This window comes from Grammomys surdaster, unplaced genomic scaffold (assembly GCF_004785775.1).
Source record: "Grammomys surdaster isolate TR1022 unplaced genomic scaffold, NIH_TR_1.0 125769, whole genome shotgun sequence".
NCBI classification, from domain to species: domain Eukaryota; kingdom Metazoa; phylum Chordata; class Mammalia; order Rodentia; family Muridae; genus Grammomys; species Grammomys surdaster.
In genome coordinates this window covers 803,657-820,282 of record NW_021620600.1, presented here as the reverse complement: position 1 = coordinate 820,282, position 16,626 = coordinate 803,657, and the positions used below count along the sequence as shown (strand labels likewise).

At 52.0% G+C, this 16,626-nt stretch overlaps 3 protein-coding genes across 3 annotated transcripts in view; 2 read left to right on the top strand and 1 right to left on the bottom strand.

Annotated features, from left to right (window-relative positions):
• Nucleotides 1-1,231, top strand: part of Ppfia3 (PTPRF interacting protein alpha 3) — a 28,493-nt gene extending 27,262 nt beyond the window's left edge. The window contains exons 29-30 of the mRNA XM_028788799.1: nucleotides 104-176; nucleotides 345-1,231. Coding sequence (XP_028644632.1) covers nucleotides 104-162 — 59 coding nt within the window. The 3' untranslated portion in view covers nucleotides 163-176; nucleotides 345-1,231. The remainder of the gene's footprint in view (nucleotides 1-103; nucleotides 177-344) is intronic.
• A 181-nt stretch (nucleotides 1,232-1,412) lies between these two features.
• Hrc (histidine rich calcium binding protein) lies at nucleotides 1,413-4,965 on the bottom strand. Its single transcript, XM_028788995.1, has 6 exons — nucleotides 2,963-4,965; nucleotides 2,814-2,884; nucleotides 2,345-2,413; nucleotides 2,095-2,149; nucleotides 1,645-1,681; nucleotides 1,413-1,477 (listed from the first exon to the last, which is right to left on the bottom strand). The coding sequence occupies exons 1-6, from the start codon at nucleotides 4,899-4,901 to the stop codon at nucleotides 1,441-1,443; spliced, it is 2,208 nt and encodes a 735-aa protein (XP_028644828.1). The 5' UTR covers nucleotides 4,902-4,965; the 3' UTR covers nucleotides 1,413-1,440.
• A 1,377-nt stretch (nucleotides 4,966-6,342) lies between these two features.
• Nucleotides 6,343-16,626, top strand: part of Trpm4 (transient receptor potential cation channel subfamily M member 4) — a 30,119-nt gene continuing 19,835 nt past the window's right edge. Inside the window, exons 1-6 of the mRNA XM_028788875.1 lie at nucleotides 6,343-6,423; nucleotides 6,658-6,728; nucleotides 11,806-11,980; nucleotides 12,255-12,435; nucleotides 12,566-12,729; nucleotides 12,952-13,135. Of these exons, the coding sequence (XP_028644708.1) occupies nucleotides 6,400-6,423; nucleotides 6,658-6,728; nucleotides 11,806-11,980; nucleotides 12,255-12,435; nucleotides 12,566-12,729; nucleotides 12,952-13,135 (799 nt within the window). The 5' untranslated portion in view covers nucleotides 6,343-6,399. The remainder of the gene's footprint in view (nucleotides 6,424-6,657; nucleotides 6,729-11,805; nucleotides 11,981-12,254; nucleotides 12,436-12,565; nucleotides 12,730-12,951; nucleotides 13,136-16,626) is intronic.

Sequence of the window (16,626 nt, the reverse complement as noted above, 5' to 3'; positions counted from 1 at the left end):
AGCAACTCCGTGGCCCTACCTTCAGTCTCCAGTTCTAAGGAGTGAGGATTCCCTGGGGGAAACTAGGGTGGTTCCAGGTTGAAGCTCTGTTGCTGTCTCTTAGGCCAGACTTCTGGAAATTCACGAGCAGATGGTGTTTCGGTCCGGACTTACTCCTGCTAGTGTACAAACTCCAGGTGAGGACTCTGTCAGGTGATTTTTTTAGGGTTCAGGGTAGTGCAGTGAGAACGCGGGATGGCGTGCCAGATGGGTCCCACTCTGTGAACTGTCCTCAATGTAAGTGACCTCGCTCTCATTCCAATGAAGACCCTTTCGAAGGCTGGGCCGTTTTCCCTCCTTCCCAGGGTATTGTCTAGCCGGAGACCGCCGTGAGGAAGCTTGCCCTGCGGACTGCACCACCTATACATACCAGCCGGGTGTGCGTGTTCCCGCCTCCCGAATGGACTGGGCCTGGACCAAACCACAAGAAATGGACTGAAAGGAGACAGCCGAAGAAGACAGGAAGAAATCCCACCCCAAACTTCCGTCTCCCTTTTCTCTACTTTGTAATTTATTGATGATCCGTTTCAAATGGGAGCCAGGCGTCCTGCACTTGCGGAAAGGGGGCGGGGCTTCCCTCTCGGGCCGCATGCGGGGATATGCCACCCCTCCCCTTTGTATTGCCCAGTCGCGGGGCCCAAGTCTTCCTTCTCTATCCGCTAGGAGGGGAGGGGAGACTCGCTGCTACAAGCCTCATCCCCCACCCCTCCCCAACCCCGTACCACTCAGCCCTGCCCCGCTGCGTCTTGTCGCCAGTCCTCGGGGTCATCTACAAGCGGGGCTCCCTGACCCTCCTCCCTGTCTCGTGTTCCCCGGGGCCTCTCCGCCTCTGTGCTATGGCGGTGTCTGTGCCCAAGGGTCAGGGACGCAGCACTGCGTTCCCATTTCCCCTCTGGCTCCGGGGTTTGCATGGGAAAATCCCTCTGTCAACTGTGCCGCTGGCGATGTGGCTGGGGAGAGGACGGACAATGGGGAGCCCCACCCTGACTCGGCCTCTTGGCTCCAGGCGTTACTCAGTGATCACGGGTAAAGACCTACTGTTTCAAAAGCTCTGCTGGTGACCAGCCTTTTTTGAGACAGGGTCTCACTTTGTAGTCCTGGCTGGCCTGGAACTCACTGTGTAGACTAGGCTAGCCTCGAACTCACAGAGATCCGCCTGCCTCTGCACTGAGATTAAAGGTGTGTGCCACCAGTCCCAGGTTTTGTTCTTAAGATGTTAAGAACCCAAACCAACCACCTCCAGATCAAGGAGTCGAGTCTATCCTGTATCAGGCCCTCTAGGAGAGACAAAAGCCTCACCCTACCCTCTGTCTCCCCAGGACACACCCCACACTGGACACTGATGTTTCTAGGAGCACATTTATTTAAAGAAATAGATGCAGCTCTTGCCAGGTGGCCAGGTCAGGGCTCTGGAGTCTCCAGCATGTCAGCCAGGGCTCTGGACAGAGAACACAAAGTTTAGTTAGCCAATGTGCAGAAGTCATCATGACCCCAACTATTTCATAGAAGACAGTCCAGGGAGGGTCTCTAACTCACAGTGAGCCAACCCTTCCCTAACAGGTCCCTTGAACAGCGTCATCTCCCAGCCCAGCCCCACACACTTACTGATACACAGAGGAGGAGAAATAGTCAATGTAGCTTCCTGTGAGAGAGCAGAGAGAGAAGAGGTTGGAGGGGCCTCCAGGAGGGGCATGGAGGGAAAGGCTCAGGGCAAGCGCAGAAATATGGTGCTCAGTGCCTTCTAATGCAAACTGAGTCTCCATCCTTCTTGCTTTGGACACTCTGGCAGTCCCGCCCTCAGTTTTACTTCTGTTGACTTGGGTCCCCACCCATTCACTGCTAACTAGGATTATCCCATCAATAGTACCTCAGTTGTAGCCTGAGATATCAGATTCTACCCACACGACCTTCGCCATGCCACACCCCTACCCCACCCATGTGACCACAGAGCCCAGCCTTGGTTCATAGCTCAGGTTGGCTCCAACCCCACTAGGATTCATTTTGCTGGGCCCCGGCCCCTCCATGGGGGTCTGCGTCTTCCTCCTCGCTGCTCACCTGGAGTGCAGAGCGTGTCACAGACCAGCGGGCAGAGGTAGCAGAACTGGCAGTGCTGAGGGCAGGGAGAGAACCTGGTCAGGGGACTGAGTCAGGGACAAATGAGGAAGAACCACCCAGGTCTGAGGCTAAGTGGAGGGTCACACAGGAAGGAGGCATGAAGCGATGTAAGGCCAGGATTGTGCCTTGGGCACTCCAGTGGTCCCAGCCATCTTGGGACCTGAGCTTAGGGGCTTTGGGAAGGCCTTACCTGACACTGGTCACAGTGTTCCCCCATGTTCTCCTCATCACAGTGACAGCTTTCACATTCAGTACATCGCTGGGAGAAAGAAGAGCCTGGTTAGAGGAGCCCCTAGCCCCATATCCCTCAGGGAACGATCACTTCAGCTGTCAACTTCCATGTCTGAACTCAGAGTCCCCCTCTTCTCTGGGGACACCACCCACCCTGGTTTTCCATCTCAAGACAACCCCAACCCCATGTGACCCATTCACTGGACAGCGGAACTTGTGAGTGCTCACTTAGACACCTACCTGTCACACACCCTGTGACCTTCACCTGGAGACCTTAACTTCTTATTGCCCCAATGTCCCCACCCCTGGCTTCTGGTCTCCAGCTTGTTCTGGAAGCGTTTGTTTTTGCCTGCTCCTCCCGCTCCCAGGTTCACAGGCCTCCCATGGCACCTCAGGGCGTGTAAGGCAGATCTGGTCTAGGGACCTACATTGCAGAAAGAACAGTAGCCACACAAGGACCCTGGCTGGTAGTTTTCATACTCCTGGGCCTCCTGCTGACCTGTGGGGACAGGAGGGTAACAGTGACTCCAGTTGGTCAGCTCTGCCTTCCCCACCCCTGTAGAGCCAGGTCACTTACCTGTGATCTCATGACTCTCCTCCTCACTGGAACCTTCTCTGGCCACCTCCCTCCCAGCCAGTGGATTTGGGATAATGGTGAAAGGTAGCAGGTTTTCCTCCAGAATCTCCTCCTCCTCTTCCTCTTCCTCCTCCTCCTCCTCCTGCTTCCTGTGATGGCTCAGAGGAACCGAAACTGCAGCCCTGTCTCTCTTACTCTCTTTCTTATCTTTTTCTTCCTCTTCTTCATCCTCCTGGCTCATGGGGAGGCCATGACCCTCCTCTTCCTCCTCTTCTTCCTCCTCCTCCTCACTGTCAACTTCTTTTCTCTGCTCTGGGCCTTCATCTCCCTCTTGAGAGCTGTGGTCACCTTCTTTCCTTGATTCTCCAGAACTGGGCCCTGTGGGGTACAGGGGCTGATGACCAATCTCTCCCTGAACAGATTCTCTGTGACCCTGCCTAGTCCTTTCATCTTGCTCTTGTAGCCTGTGGCTGGGGGCCTTGTGGCCAAACTCAGTAGAAATGTCTTCATCACCATCTCTGGAGACTCTGTGGTGGTGATGGCCAGGGACTTCATCCATATAGTCTTCTAGAGAGTCTTCCTCCTTGTCAGCATTGTGGTCTGGGGGTTGGTGGCTTGCAACATGGTGGCTGTACTTGACTGTTGCCTCTTGATTCTCATGTTCAAGACCACGGTGAGCATGTCTGGGAGACTGGTGCCAATGTTCTGTGGATGCAGCCTCATCTTCCTCTTCCTCATTTTGGTGGCTTTGGTGGCCATGGATGGGGACATGATGACAGTCTTCTTCTGAGTCGTCTTCATCATTTTCATTCTCATGGCCTCTGTGTCTGTGGGCTTGGTGCACATGCTCAGTAGAGTCACCATCACCATCCTCATCATCGTCATCATCTTCATCTTCATGGCCTCGGCGTCCATGCCTGGAGACGCGATGATCATCTTCATCTGACTCATTCTCATCTTCTTCCTTCCTGTGGCCTTGGATCTGGTGTCTGTGCTCAGTAGAGTTGTCTTCTTCTTCTTCTTCTTCTTCTTCTTCTTCTTCTTCTTCTTCTTCTTCCTCTTCTTCTTCTTCTTCTTCATCATCTTGTTCTTTTTTGTGGCCTTGGTGGTCCGGGGTCTGGTGTCCATATTCACTGGAGTCACCATCTTCATTATCATTTTCATCTTCTTGGCCTTGAAGTCTGTGGGTGTGGCTGTCTTCATCTGAGTCCCCATCGTCTTTGTCATGGTCCTGATATCTGTGAGCTTGGTGTCCGTATTCAGTAGAGACACCATCTTCATCTTCATCTTCATCACTGTGGTCCTGGTGCCTATGGCTGTGGGCATGATGGAGTCCATCTCTCTCCTTTGAGTGGCTCTGGTGACCATGGGGCTGGTGCTTATCATCAGAGTCCTCCATCATGTCTACCCTCTCCTTCTCTCCTCCATCACCTTCTCCGTGGCCATGGTGGACATGCCTGGGGATGTGACGGTGATACTCACTGGAGGCAATGCCATCCTCATCTTCATGGCTGTGGCTCTTCTGTCTGGGGAAGTGGTTCTCTGCTGAGTCCCCTAAATCTTCATTGTTATGTTCCTGGTGCCCACGGAGCTGTCTAACATGCCCTCTGAAAACCTCTTCGGAGACATTCTCCTCCCCAACCTCGTGACCAGGGTACCTGTGGTCTTGAACCTGGTGGCCATATTCCCTGGAGAAGTCTTCATCCTCTTCTCTGTGGTCTCTGTCCTTCTCACCTTGATAGCCCCTGTGGCTGTGGATGTGGTGGCCAAACTCAGTTGATAGGTCTTCTGAGGACCCAGGGATGCCTGCATTGTTGTTCCAGTTGCCGAGGCCCAGCCCAGACCCTCTCAGCTCCTGGGTCACCACTGGACGGACCAGCAGGATGGCCACTGTGGCCCAAAGGAGAAAAGTATGCAACCATGGCCCCTGGGAGCCCATGGGGACGTTTAGCAGCTGAGTCGCTGACCAGGCTGGATTCAGCTGCCTCTGATGGACGGTCCTTGTGCCTCTTTGGGTTTGACTTTCAGATTGTCTCTCTTTTGTGGTATGGCTCCCACTCTCTGCCTGTCTATCTTCCTTAGGTCTTGGATGACCCTCTGAGGATGTCCCCTTTGGAGCTGTGACCCTGGTTCCAGGACCTCCCTTCCCACTGCTGGGCCAATGGAGTCTGTCCCCTCCCCTTCTTGTGGCTAAATTTATCCAGAGCCTAAGTTATTCTGGTCACTCCCTGCCCGCCCCTCCCCTCTTGTTCCTCTGGCTCAGGACTGGGTGGTGGAGGGGTCTTCATGGACAGGAGGGGGGGCAGGGACTTGACAATCTCAAGTTTGGCATCTTTAGCACAAAGGCCAGACTTTTAGAGTGTCTTGCTGGAAAAGCCTGGGGCTCTGGGAGAGGAAGGCGTGGAGGAGAGGAGATATGCAGGAGCAGAGGGCCTCCTGCAAGGTAAACACTGGGAAGAATGCAGACAGAACCAGAACGGGACATTTGGTGTGACAGTGGTATCATGCAGAAGCTGTGGAAGACAGTGAAGGAATCCTGTCCCCAACACCCCATGACCTCCTCTCCCTGGAACTCAGATCTGGGGGCAGGGGACCAGACCAGTACTATAAATACAACAGGGGGAGGTGCTGGGGGCTCAGGTTACGAGGCCTCAGCTGTCCCCACCAGAGGGACTTGGCTGGAGACAGGTGTCACTGCCTTCTCGGAGGGCCAGTGTCACAGACCCCACACTTGTCAGTATATGCACGGTCTTTGGGTTTTGTCCTTTATGAGTCAAACCTCCCCACCCCATTATAGTCACTGTTCTGAGGGTCCCTGTTTCTTCTCAGGATTCTAACCCCTCCTCTCCTTCTGATCTTTCTCTTCTGTCCCCCCTCCCCCTTCTCTTTTTCTTTCTTTCTTTGTGTGTATGTGTGTGTGTGTGTCTGTCTCTCTGTGTGTGTGTGTGTCTCTGTCTCTCTGTTTTTGTGTTTCTGGCTGTCTGTGTATATTCTCTCTCTCTCTCTCTCTCTCTCTCTCTCTCTCTCTCTCTCTCTCTCTCTCTCTCTCTCTCTCTCTGGCTCTCTGCCCCCTTTTCATTCTCTGGGTCCGTCTCTTAGTTTCTGTCTCTGTCTCTTTCTGGGTCTTTCTCTCAGTCTCTGTCCCTCCGAATCTGTTTGTCCCATGGCTGATAGCTATCGTGTGCCTCACTCTGCTTCCTTCGTTCCTCCGCTTGCTCTGCCTTCCAAGTCTCGGTCTTTCGTGTCCCCCAAACCGATCTCATTCATGGTTTGGCAGCAGAGTCTGTCCCTCCTCCGCAGCCGCCCTCTCCCCGCCTCCTGTGACGTGTCCCGGGACTCCCCGCCCCGGGCTGGGCTGCGAAGTTGCGGATCCGGTTCGGTCGGGCGGGTCGGCGGCTGGAGGAAATACACGGAGCCCCAGGGGCTGCGGCGGCAGCATGGTGGGGCCGGAGAAGGAGCAGGTATCGCACAGAGCGGGACTGGGAGTGAGTGGGGTCTAGAGGCGGCGCCAGCTCCGCGGATCCGGGTCAGATGCAGCAGTGGCTGGACCAGGAGTTCCCAGACCGAGCGGCATGGGTTCCTGGCTGAGCCCTAGGGAGGAGGTCCCAATGTGTCCCGGGGGCGCGCGGGGTTGTCTTCGAATCCTATGGCTCTGACCCGGGTGCCCGCTCTGCCCTTCTTGTTCCGGTTCTCAGAGCTGGATCCCTAAGATCTTCAGGAAGAAGGTGTGCACGACGTTCATAGTGGACCTCAACGATGATGCGGGGTGAGCAGTTCGCGGCTGCTGACCTGGCAGCGTAGGTTCGCGTGCCCTGCCCACTAAAGACAGGCTCCGCCCCCATAGTCCGGACTCGCCCCACTCAACGCAGACAAGGCTGCCCACCACAAACATCCCTTCACTGCCCACCGCAGGAGGCCTTGGTGCACAGACACACCCCACCACCACAGAAAATCCCCGCTAAATACACTCCGGCCCCGCCCACCAAGGACATTCCCGCCTTCACTTGAGACAGATCCCTCCCCTGCTCTTTTTTTGGGCCACACTGCTTAGGGCACGGGCACACCCCGAATTCTGGATTCCCTTCTAGGTGGGGACAAGAGGCGTGTAAACGCTTTAGGGATCCATTCTGTGTCTTTGTGTCTCGTCCATGTGTCTCTGTCTCTTTGTATCACTTTGTCTCTGCTTCAGCTTTCTGTGTCATCCTGGCTCAGCGAGCATAGCCACTCAGCCCTGCCAGCCTCACATAGCTCTGCAGCTTTGGGATAATAATTCCTTTCTTGGGCTGCGCTTGTCACCTGGGCACAGAGCAGCTCCTCCCTTCTGGGGCTGCTGTGCGAACTAAACAAGGTCACTCTGGGATGTTTCTGGAACTCTGCCCACCACCTAATAAACATCCGGAAATATCTGCAACTCCCACGAGAAGAGGGCAATTACCACTGCGAGCTGTGCTGTGCTGTGGGTGTCAGGGGACAGGAGCAAGCCCTGTAGGTTTCTTGGCTGCATGCGTAGTCTCCCTGGCTGAGTCCAGCTTTAACTTAGTTCTCACTGTGGACTTTTGGCCTGGGGCAGTGTCATCTGCTTTCCTTAGTGTGACTTTATCAGGAGCCTGTTGGCTCACCACTGTGGGACAGGAAAATATTGTGTAAATAAATGCAGATACTGGTTTACTGGTGGGACTGGCAGAGAGCCACAGATAGGGTGACTGAAGTCAGTGGGAGGAGATGGGAGCTGGTGGCATACAGGTGTCATGGGGAAGATGGAGCAGTGTGGTGCTCTGAGGGAGGCTCTGGGCCTTGGAACAGCTCCATTGAAGTCCTCCCTAAGGACGGCCGGCATGGCTAGAAAGCAGAGCAGAGTTGTAAATGCTGTAGCGGGAAGGCTGGTGGGAGACCTCATGGGCTCTCAGAGGCCACCCTGAGTGTGGTTTTCCGGGGCTGGGTAGGCTCTGCGTGTGTAAGCTGTGTCGGGGTGGGTAGGAATTCAGAGAGGTGAGAAGAGATTGGGGACCATCACCAAGATGAGGAGCCCAGGAGAACAAGTAGGTTTGGAAAGGGATACTGAGTACCGGCCCCTGTGTACATGACAGGCCTTGGAGAGGGGTATGGGGAGGATGGGCACCCAATTGGTACTTAGCAGAAGATTGAGGTTCATATTGGGGTCTGAGAGGTCCCAGTTATAGGTAGAAATTGAAAACATGGAGGCAAGTGAGGAAAATACAAAGCCCCCTGCTCCCCCCCTTTTTGCCCGTCTCTTCTTTCCTTCTTACACTTCTGGGCTTAGTCTGTAGTTCAGTGGTAGCATACTTAGCATGTGTTGAGTTTCATCCCCAGGACCGAAAACCCAAACCCAAGAAACCTGTCCGGTGTAGTGATACAGGACTGTCGTTTGCTCTAACACTCAGGAGACTGAGGCAGGGGATTACTGGAGTTCTGAGACCACTTGGGCCACCGAGGCAGACCTTTAAAAAAAAAAAAAAGCCAAAAAATAACAGCACCAGAAAGCAACCAGGGGCTGCAGCAATGTCTCCGTGGTTAGAACACTGGCTGCTCTTGCAGAGGACAAGGGCTCGGTTCCAGCACACACGTGACAGCTCACAAATAGCTGTAACTCCCATTCCGGGGGACCTGACGCCCTCTTCTGGCCTCCACAGACACTACAACATATACACAGACACACATGCAGGCAAATCCTCACCCAAAAAATAAAAACCCAGCACCCCCAACCCTCACATCTCTGAACGCCTTTAAGACAAGTGCTAGCTGCTACTGCCCACCTCCTTCCCTGGAGCTTCTTAACAGTCTCTCTCAGCCCCTATGGACGTCGGGCTAGAGTACCACAAGGGGTAGCCAAGAGGCTAGCTTGGATCTTGGGTGCTCTGAGGGCAGCAGGGGGAAAAGAAAGCCACCATGAGGCTTGCGTTACAATTTTGAGGAGAGGAAGGACCAGGCCAAGGTTTCCAGAAGGAGTGCATTCCATGGTGGTCAGCCTCCTCCTCACGGTGTGATGACACTTGAAAGGAGCCATTGTGCCTCACAGTCACATGGAGCAAAGGTGACAGGAGGCAGGCAGGCAGGCAGGCAGGCACAGGAGACGTTGCCAGCACCATGTGGCTGGAGCCTACTTTCTTCTGTGGTGGTGATGCTCATTGCCCATATTGAGTATGGAATCTAGTGATGGAGCCCTGAGCTACGAACTGTGTGACGAGAAACTGAGTTTTCTTTTGGTTTAGTTTTGTGTGTGCTCCTGAGTGCAGGTGCAAATGTGTACACTCGTGCATATAGAAGCCAGAGGACTGCCTCAGGTACTGTTCCTTGCACACTGTGTGCCTTGTTTTGTAAGACGGTGTCTTTCACTAGCTTGGGGTGACCTGGCAGCCCCTGGGAGCCTTCTGTCCCCTCCCCTGCACTGGGATTACAACTTGCTTCTGAGTTCTAGGGATGAGCTCAAGTCCTCCTCTTCTCAAGATGGGCACTTTTTCCCCTGAGCATCTTTTAACCGTTAGTTCAGGGTAAGGAGCCTGTGTGGGTAACAGGCTCCTGGGCCAGGGGCTTGGGGAAGGTGCTCTGCAGTGTTCCATGCAGAAGTTTTGACTAGAAGAGTAGAGGGAGCAAGGGGGTCCAAGAATGAGATCCCGATGTGTAAGAGGATTAAGTGGGGTGAAACTGAAGCGTGTCAGGTCCCCTGGCATTAGAGGAGGTTGTGTTCCTAATTGTAGCTCTGGAGGGACAAGAGGCCATCTGTGTGGACCTGTTCTGCATCCTGTGGATGGCCATACCGTGGCCTGCCTCAAGCCTCACCTGGCCTTTATGTTGGGTGCGCACTGGTGCGCACTGGTGTGCACTGGTGTGCACTTGTCATCCCAGCACTTAGGAGGTGGAGCAGGAGTTCAAGGCCAGCCTGGGCCACCAAGTTAGTTTTAGACCCGCTTGGGCTCTCAAAGGATAAGGGGTGGGGGGCGGCAGAGATGGCTCAGTCGTTAAAAGCACTGGCTGCTCTTACAGAGGACCTGAGGGTCAGTTCCCAGCACCCATGTAAGGCCTCACAACCTCCTTTAACTCCAGTTCTGGGGAATTCAACACCTCCCAGCCTCCATAGGCACCATGCATACGTATATGCGGTGTGCTGACATATAGGAAGACAGATATTCACACATATAAAATATAAAAATATTGAAGAAAACTGAAACCTCCAGGGCTTGGGGATGTGGCTCAGTTACTGGATTACTTGTGTAGTACACGCTCAACCCAGAGTTCTGTCCTCAGCACTAGGATAAACCAGGCACAGTAATGCATGCCTGTAATTCTAGAACTCTTGAGGCTGAGGCCGGAGGATCAGAAATTTAAGGCCAAAAATAAATAAGTAAGTTTTGGCTATTGTAAGTTTGAGGCCAGCCTGGGCTACTGAGAGCCTAGTCAAAAAACCACCTCACCTCCAACCTCCATTCCTCCATCAGTGGTTCGGCTAACTTCTGAAACTACAGGTAAGCCTCACTATTTGGATTCTTTCCAGAGTCAGGGCCGAGGAGAATTAGCTGATTTCCCCACGTCCCTGTTCCTTACTCTTGGGAAGGTGACAGTTATCAGAGTCCAAGGGACAATTGTACATTTATGATTTTTGAATATTCCTTTTGTTATTTTTTACGTTTATTTTTATTTTACCTGTATAGGAATTTTGCCTGCATGTGTGTTTGTGCACCACGTGCATGTATGGTGTCTGAGAAGGCCAGGAGTGAGCACTGGATTCCCTGAGTTTGGAGTTACAGATGGTTTTGAACTGCCGTGTGGGTGCTGGCAATTTATTTCAGGCCTTCTGTATGCACTTTTAACACTGAGCCATCTCTCCAGCTCACTGTGTCCTATTTAGAGAGGTCTATCTAAGGAGACAAGGAATGGAAACCGTCATCTGTTGTCTGTTTCTCAGAATGAGAAAAAATGGAGCTGGGAAGGAGTGTACTGGGGTGCAGTGAACGGCTCTCTCCTACCTTTCTCCCTGAGAAGGCAAGCCTTGGGCCGGGCGGAGGCTGGCAGACGGGCCAGCGCCTGGGCGAGCGCCCTCCTTACAGTTAGGGAGCTTTGAAAAAGGTTCGGCTTTTCTCCTGTGAAATTCTGAGTTATTTAAAGCTCTGTTTGGGGTTGATGCGGCTGGAGCTGGTTGCTATCCTTGCTTCAGGAAACACTGTGATTTTCCTGGCTCCCCTGAGTTCCGTGGGGCTTTTACTATCTTTGGAAGAGGAAAGTTAGTTTCAGAGAGATGAAGATGCTTGCCCCCCCAAACTGCACAATGTCCTCAACTTCTAGTACCCAAACGCCCTTTGTCTTTTTTTTTTTTTTTTTAATTTTGTTTTTTGAGATAGGGTTTCTCTGTAGCCTAGGCTGTCCTGGAATTCTCTGTATATCGTGCTGGCCTCAAATGGAGATTAAAGGTGTGTTTCACCACGCCTGGCCCTATTTTTCTTTTCTTGTCATTTCATTCATTCATTCATTCATTCATTCTTCTTTTTCTTCTTTATTATTATTTGGTTGGATCATTCTTTAAATTTTCTTTTTCATAGTGTATGTCCTTCTCTGGGGCTTGGGGCAGCAAGGGCACCTGCCAATGGCCATGTGCTATTCTTGATTCTGATCCTGTAGGCCACTCTCCCTGCCCTGGCATATTTGGGATGAAGCTTGGCTATCAGGGCTCCAGCCTCAGTTTCTTCTCCAGACAGTCAGAGCCAGTGCTGGGCTTATGGTAGACTCTGTCTCTAGGAACGCAGAGTCCCATGTGGACAGGATATGGACGTTTGTACAGGATGGATTCAGTGGGGACACCCAGGGTTCATATTCTACCCTCATGCCCCCAGAGGGACCTTGTGCCAGTGTGGGCAATCTCAGGATGCCCACCCTCCTGTGGCTGTGGAGGACGCCTTTGGGGCAGCAGTAGTTACCGACTGGAACAGTGATGAGCACACCACGGAGAAGCCCACAGATGCCTTCGGGGACCTGGACTTCACGTACTCTGGCCGAAAGCCCAGCAACGTGAGGCCTGCATGTCCGGGGCGCCAGGCTGGGTGGGGCTGGGGCAACGCTGAATGTGTCTCCCCACTGGTCCACCCTGTCTTTGCGTACCTCAGTCTTAAGAGTCTTCCCCCCCCCACCCCCCGCCCCCAGGTCCTTGTAGCCTCCCGGTCTGTCTATCTGCTTCTCTCTAGGTCTCTGTCCTCTTTCTAGGCCACTGTCTGCATTTGTCTGGGTCTGTCTCCTGCTCTTTCTGTCTCTGTCCCCCACGTGTCTCTTCCTCCTGTGTCCACAGTTCCTACGGCTGTCTGACCGCACGGATCCGGCCACTGTGTACAGTCTCGTCACCCGCTCTTGGGGTTTTCGTGCCCCAAACTTGGTGGTGTCGGTGCTGGGGGGGTCGGGGGGCCCCGTGCTCCAGACCTGGCTGCAGGACCTTCTGCGTCGTGGGCTGGTGCGAGCCGCCCAGAGCACAGGTGACCACGGGGGTTGGGAACTGTGTCTCCTGGGCCTCGTCTCCACTGTTGACCTGGTTGAAGGACACTGCTCCCCTTACCAATCTTTGCTCACTGTTTTCCACTCTGTCCCTCCCTCTGTCCTACATAGGGGCCTGGATCGTCACTGGGGGACTGCACACAGGCATTGGCCGGCATGTGGGTGTGGCTGTGAGGGACCACCAAACGGCCAGCACTGGGGGCAGCAAGGTGGTAGCCATGGGTGTGGCCCCCTGGGGAGTGGTCCGGAACAGAGACATGCTGATCAATCCCAAGGTGGGTTCAGAGAAGAGGCCCTGGCCCAAAGTGCTGGTCTGAGGGAGGAGGGCAGGTGGTAATATTGAATTCTGAGGGAAGAGGCTGGGAAGGACTCCTGGGTCTAAGAAAGTTTGAGAAAGATCCTTGAATCTGAGGGAGGAGGTCAAGGTCTGGTCCTCGGATCTGTCCCGGAATGTCATGTACCTTCTAAAAGATTTCTCTGTCTGGCATTGTCCCCAGGGTTCATTCCCTGCAAGGTATCGGTGGCGTGGTGACCCTGAGGACGGAGTTGAGTTCCCCCTGGACTATAACTATTCTGCTTTCTTCTTGGTGGATGATGGCACCTATGGCCGCCTGGGTGGTGAGAACCGCTTCCGCCTTCGGTTTGAGTCCTATGTGGCCCAGCAGAAGACCGGAGTAGGAGGTGAGTGGGCTTTGTGGTCTGAAGCCAGCACACAGGACCCCATGGGCCAGGTGTGGTCAAGATTGGATAATTTTCATCTGTTAAGAGTCTTGTCCATGCTGGGGATGGTGGCACAGACCTTTAATCCCAGCACTTGGAGGCAGAGGTAGGCAGATCTCTGAGAATTTGAAGCCAGCCTGGTCTACACAGGATAGCCAGAGTTACATAAAAAGACCCTTTCTCAAAAGTAAAATAAAATAAAATAAAATAAAATAAAATAAAATAAAATAGGATGTGTGAAGAGATGGCTCAGTAGTTAAAAACACTTGCTGCTCTTACAAAGGACCTGGGGTCCATCTCTAGCACCCATTTCAGCACCTCCCAATTGCCTGTAACACCAGCTTCCAGGGGATCCAGGCTCCCTCTTCTGGCCTCCTTAGGCATGGCACTCACAAGCACATATGCACAGAGACACATACATACATACATTCTGTACACACATACAGAAGATTTTTTAAAAATTGGTTTTGCCATGTGGTGGCACACACCTTTAATCCCAGAATTTGGGAGTCAGAAGCAGGTGAATCTCTGAGTTTGAAGCCAGCATGGTCCACAGAGTGAGTCCCAGGACAGTCAGAGCTACACAGAGAAACCCTGTCACAGAGAAAGGTGAAAGATACTCTTGAAATATTTCTAGATACAGAATATTCACAAAGTAATAAACTGAAGGACTTTTAACTCTAGACCCACTTACGTAGCAGCTTTCAAAGACAGAACATGAGAAGCCGCGAAGCTTTGCCCTTCTGTCTGAGTGTCCGAAGCCTTAGATCTGCAGGCTGCTCACCCCACCCCTCTGTGTCTGTGTGAATGTAGTGTGAGGCTCCTTTATTCACCTAGGACCAGAAATATTTTCTTTTCTTTTCTTTTTTAAAGATTCATTTATTTCATGTATGTGAGTACACTGTTGCTGTCTTCAGACACACCAGAAGAGGGCATCAGATCCCATTACAGATGGTTGTGAGCCACCATGTGGTTGCTAAGAATCGAACTCAGGACCTCTGACAGAGCAGTTAGTGCTCTTAACTGCTAAGCCATCTCTCCAGCCCCAGAAATATTTTCTATTTCAGGGTTTTGTATATAATTTACCTGTTGAGCATTCCTAAGCACAAAAAAAGTCAGAACTCAAAGTTGTCCCCCATATCTTTATTTGGGCATCATGTGAACACTTAGGAAGCACTTCAGATGGGATCAATTCACACGTGACCTTGGAGCACAACTTCCTTTCAGTATCTTGACAAATATCACCCTTGGTGTGAAGTCAACTTAACAAATTGAATCATAAGAATGGACACAAAGGACTGAAGACACAGCCCAGTGGTTAAGAGCACTATTTGCTCTTCCAGAGGCCCTGAGGATCTGAGTTCAATTCCCAGCAACCACATGGTGGTTCACAACCATCTGTAATGGGATCCGATGCCCTCTTCGGACATGCAGGTGTACGTGCAGATATAATCTTTTATAAAAAATGCTATTTAAAAAGGAAGAAGAAAAAGGGACATAAAGAAAAAGGTTCCAGGTGTGGCGGGGCACACTTTTAATCTTGGTGACCCGCAGGCAGAGGCAGGCACAGCCCAGCGAGTTCCAGGTCTACACAGGGAGTTCTAGGACAGGTAGAGCTATATATGATGAGACTGTGCCTCAAAAAAACCCAAAAAACAAAACAAAACCAAAAACAAACAAACAAACAGCAACAACAACAAACAAGTGGAGAAGAGTGAATTATCTTTTCCTTTCACCCTACTGGGGTCCTGGGTGTTTGACAGTTTTTTGTTGTTGGTGGTGTTTTTGGTTTTTCGAGACAGGGTTTCTCTGTGTAGCTCTGGCTGTCCTGGAACTCACTCTGTAGACCAGGCTGGCCTTGAACTCAGAAATCCGCCTGCCTCTGCCTCCCAAGTGGTGGGATTAAAGGCGTGTGCCACCACCGCCCGGCGAGGGAACACTTACAAATGAGAGCATTTAACTGGGCCCTGGCTCACAGGTTCAGACCTGTAGTCCATGGAGGAGAGCATGGAGGCACACAGGCAGGCATGATGTTATAGAAGTGGCTGCTAGTTCTACATCTGGATTCACAGACAGCAGGTAGAGAGAGAGAGAGTGACACTGGGCTTGATGTGAGCGTTTCAAACCTGACAGCCCACCCCTAGTGACAAACTTCCTCCAATAAGACCACACCTCCTGATCCTTCTTAAATATTGCCACTCCCTGGTGACTAAGTATTCAAATATATGAGCCAGTGGGGCCATCCTTGTTCAAACCAGAACAATAACTTTCTATTACTTTGTAGCAGTTTTCACTTTTATTAAGAACACATGATTGTGGGGCCAGGGAGATGGCTCAGCAGGTGGAAGGCACTTGCTGCTAAGCCCAATGATCTAAATGGAATCCTTGAAACCCTTGTGGTGCAAAGAGAGAATCAATCTCTGCAAGTGGTTCTCTGACTTAGACACACATACACACCATAGGGCACACATACACATGTGAAATAAATTAAATTAATCTAAAAGAGAGAGGAAATCATTTTAGCAGGATGTAGTGATGCTTGGGAGGCTGGAGCAGGAAGGCCCAGAGCAGCAGGCTGGGCCACAGAGTGAGACCTCTGTGGGACAAACCAGCAACAGCAGCAACAACTACAAAAACACACATTTAAACTTAACCGTCTTGTTTGCTTCTGTTAGCCTTCGGTTCAGAGCTCCAGGATGCTGTCATGCCGGCCAGCCAGTGCAATCTATTTGATTCTTTTACTGAGGGTGGAACCAAACTTCAGTTCCTCATGTGCTATGACTATTGGACTTTTTAATGGTTTTATGGTGCTAAGATTGCCCATCTATTTGTATTTCTTTCCTTTTCCACTTGAACTCTCACCTCACTGGCCTTTGGAGTGCTTAGCCAAGCATAAGACTGACTTGAGCACCAAGAGTCCAGGTCTCAGGCTCCACTCCCATCTGAAGTCAGGGCGAGCGCCCTGGACCAGAAGGACCCAGTGCTGTCATCCCTAGCACTCTGTAAAAGGATCAGAAGAGTTCAGGGCCATCCTTGGCTACATAATGAGTCGGAGGACAGTTCGGAAAGCATGAGGCATTGTCTTAAAAAAAAAAAAAACTGGGGTCTGGGGGTGCCGGGGTGTGACTTGACAGATATGTGCTTGCTTTGCAAGACTGAGGACCTTAGAGCTCACATCACGTTGGCTGCACAGGTCACACCTTCAATCCCAGCTCTCCTGTGCCGAGATGGGGGACAGAGGCTGCTAGCTTGGTGTGTAACAAGAGGCTCTGCCTCAAATCAAGGTGGGAGGTGAGGAGTAGCACCTGAGCTTGTCCTCTGACCTCCTCTCTAACATATAGCATGTGCACACCTGTATTCATGTGCACAATCACATGTGTGCACAAACACACACCATGCAACACACACACACACACCATACAACACACACACACACCATACAACACACACAC

Coding starts and splice junctions, on each gene's coding strand:
- Hrc (XM_028788995.1), bottom strand. CDS start 4,901: ATGGGCTCCCAGGGGCCATGGTTGCATACTTTTCTCCTTTGGGCCACA. Junction 2,885..2,962: donor GGAGAGTCATGAGATCACAG/GTAAGTGACCTG, acceptor CTGTCCCCACAG/GTCAGCAGGAGGCCCAGGAG. Junction 2,414..2,813: donor GCTACTGTTCTTTCTGCAAT/GTAGGTCCCTAG, acceptor TCTTTCTCCCAG/CGATGTACTGAATGTGAAAG.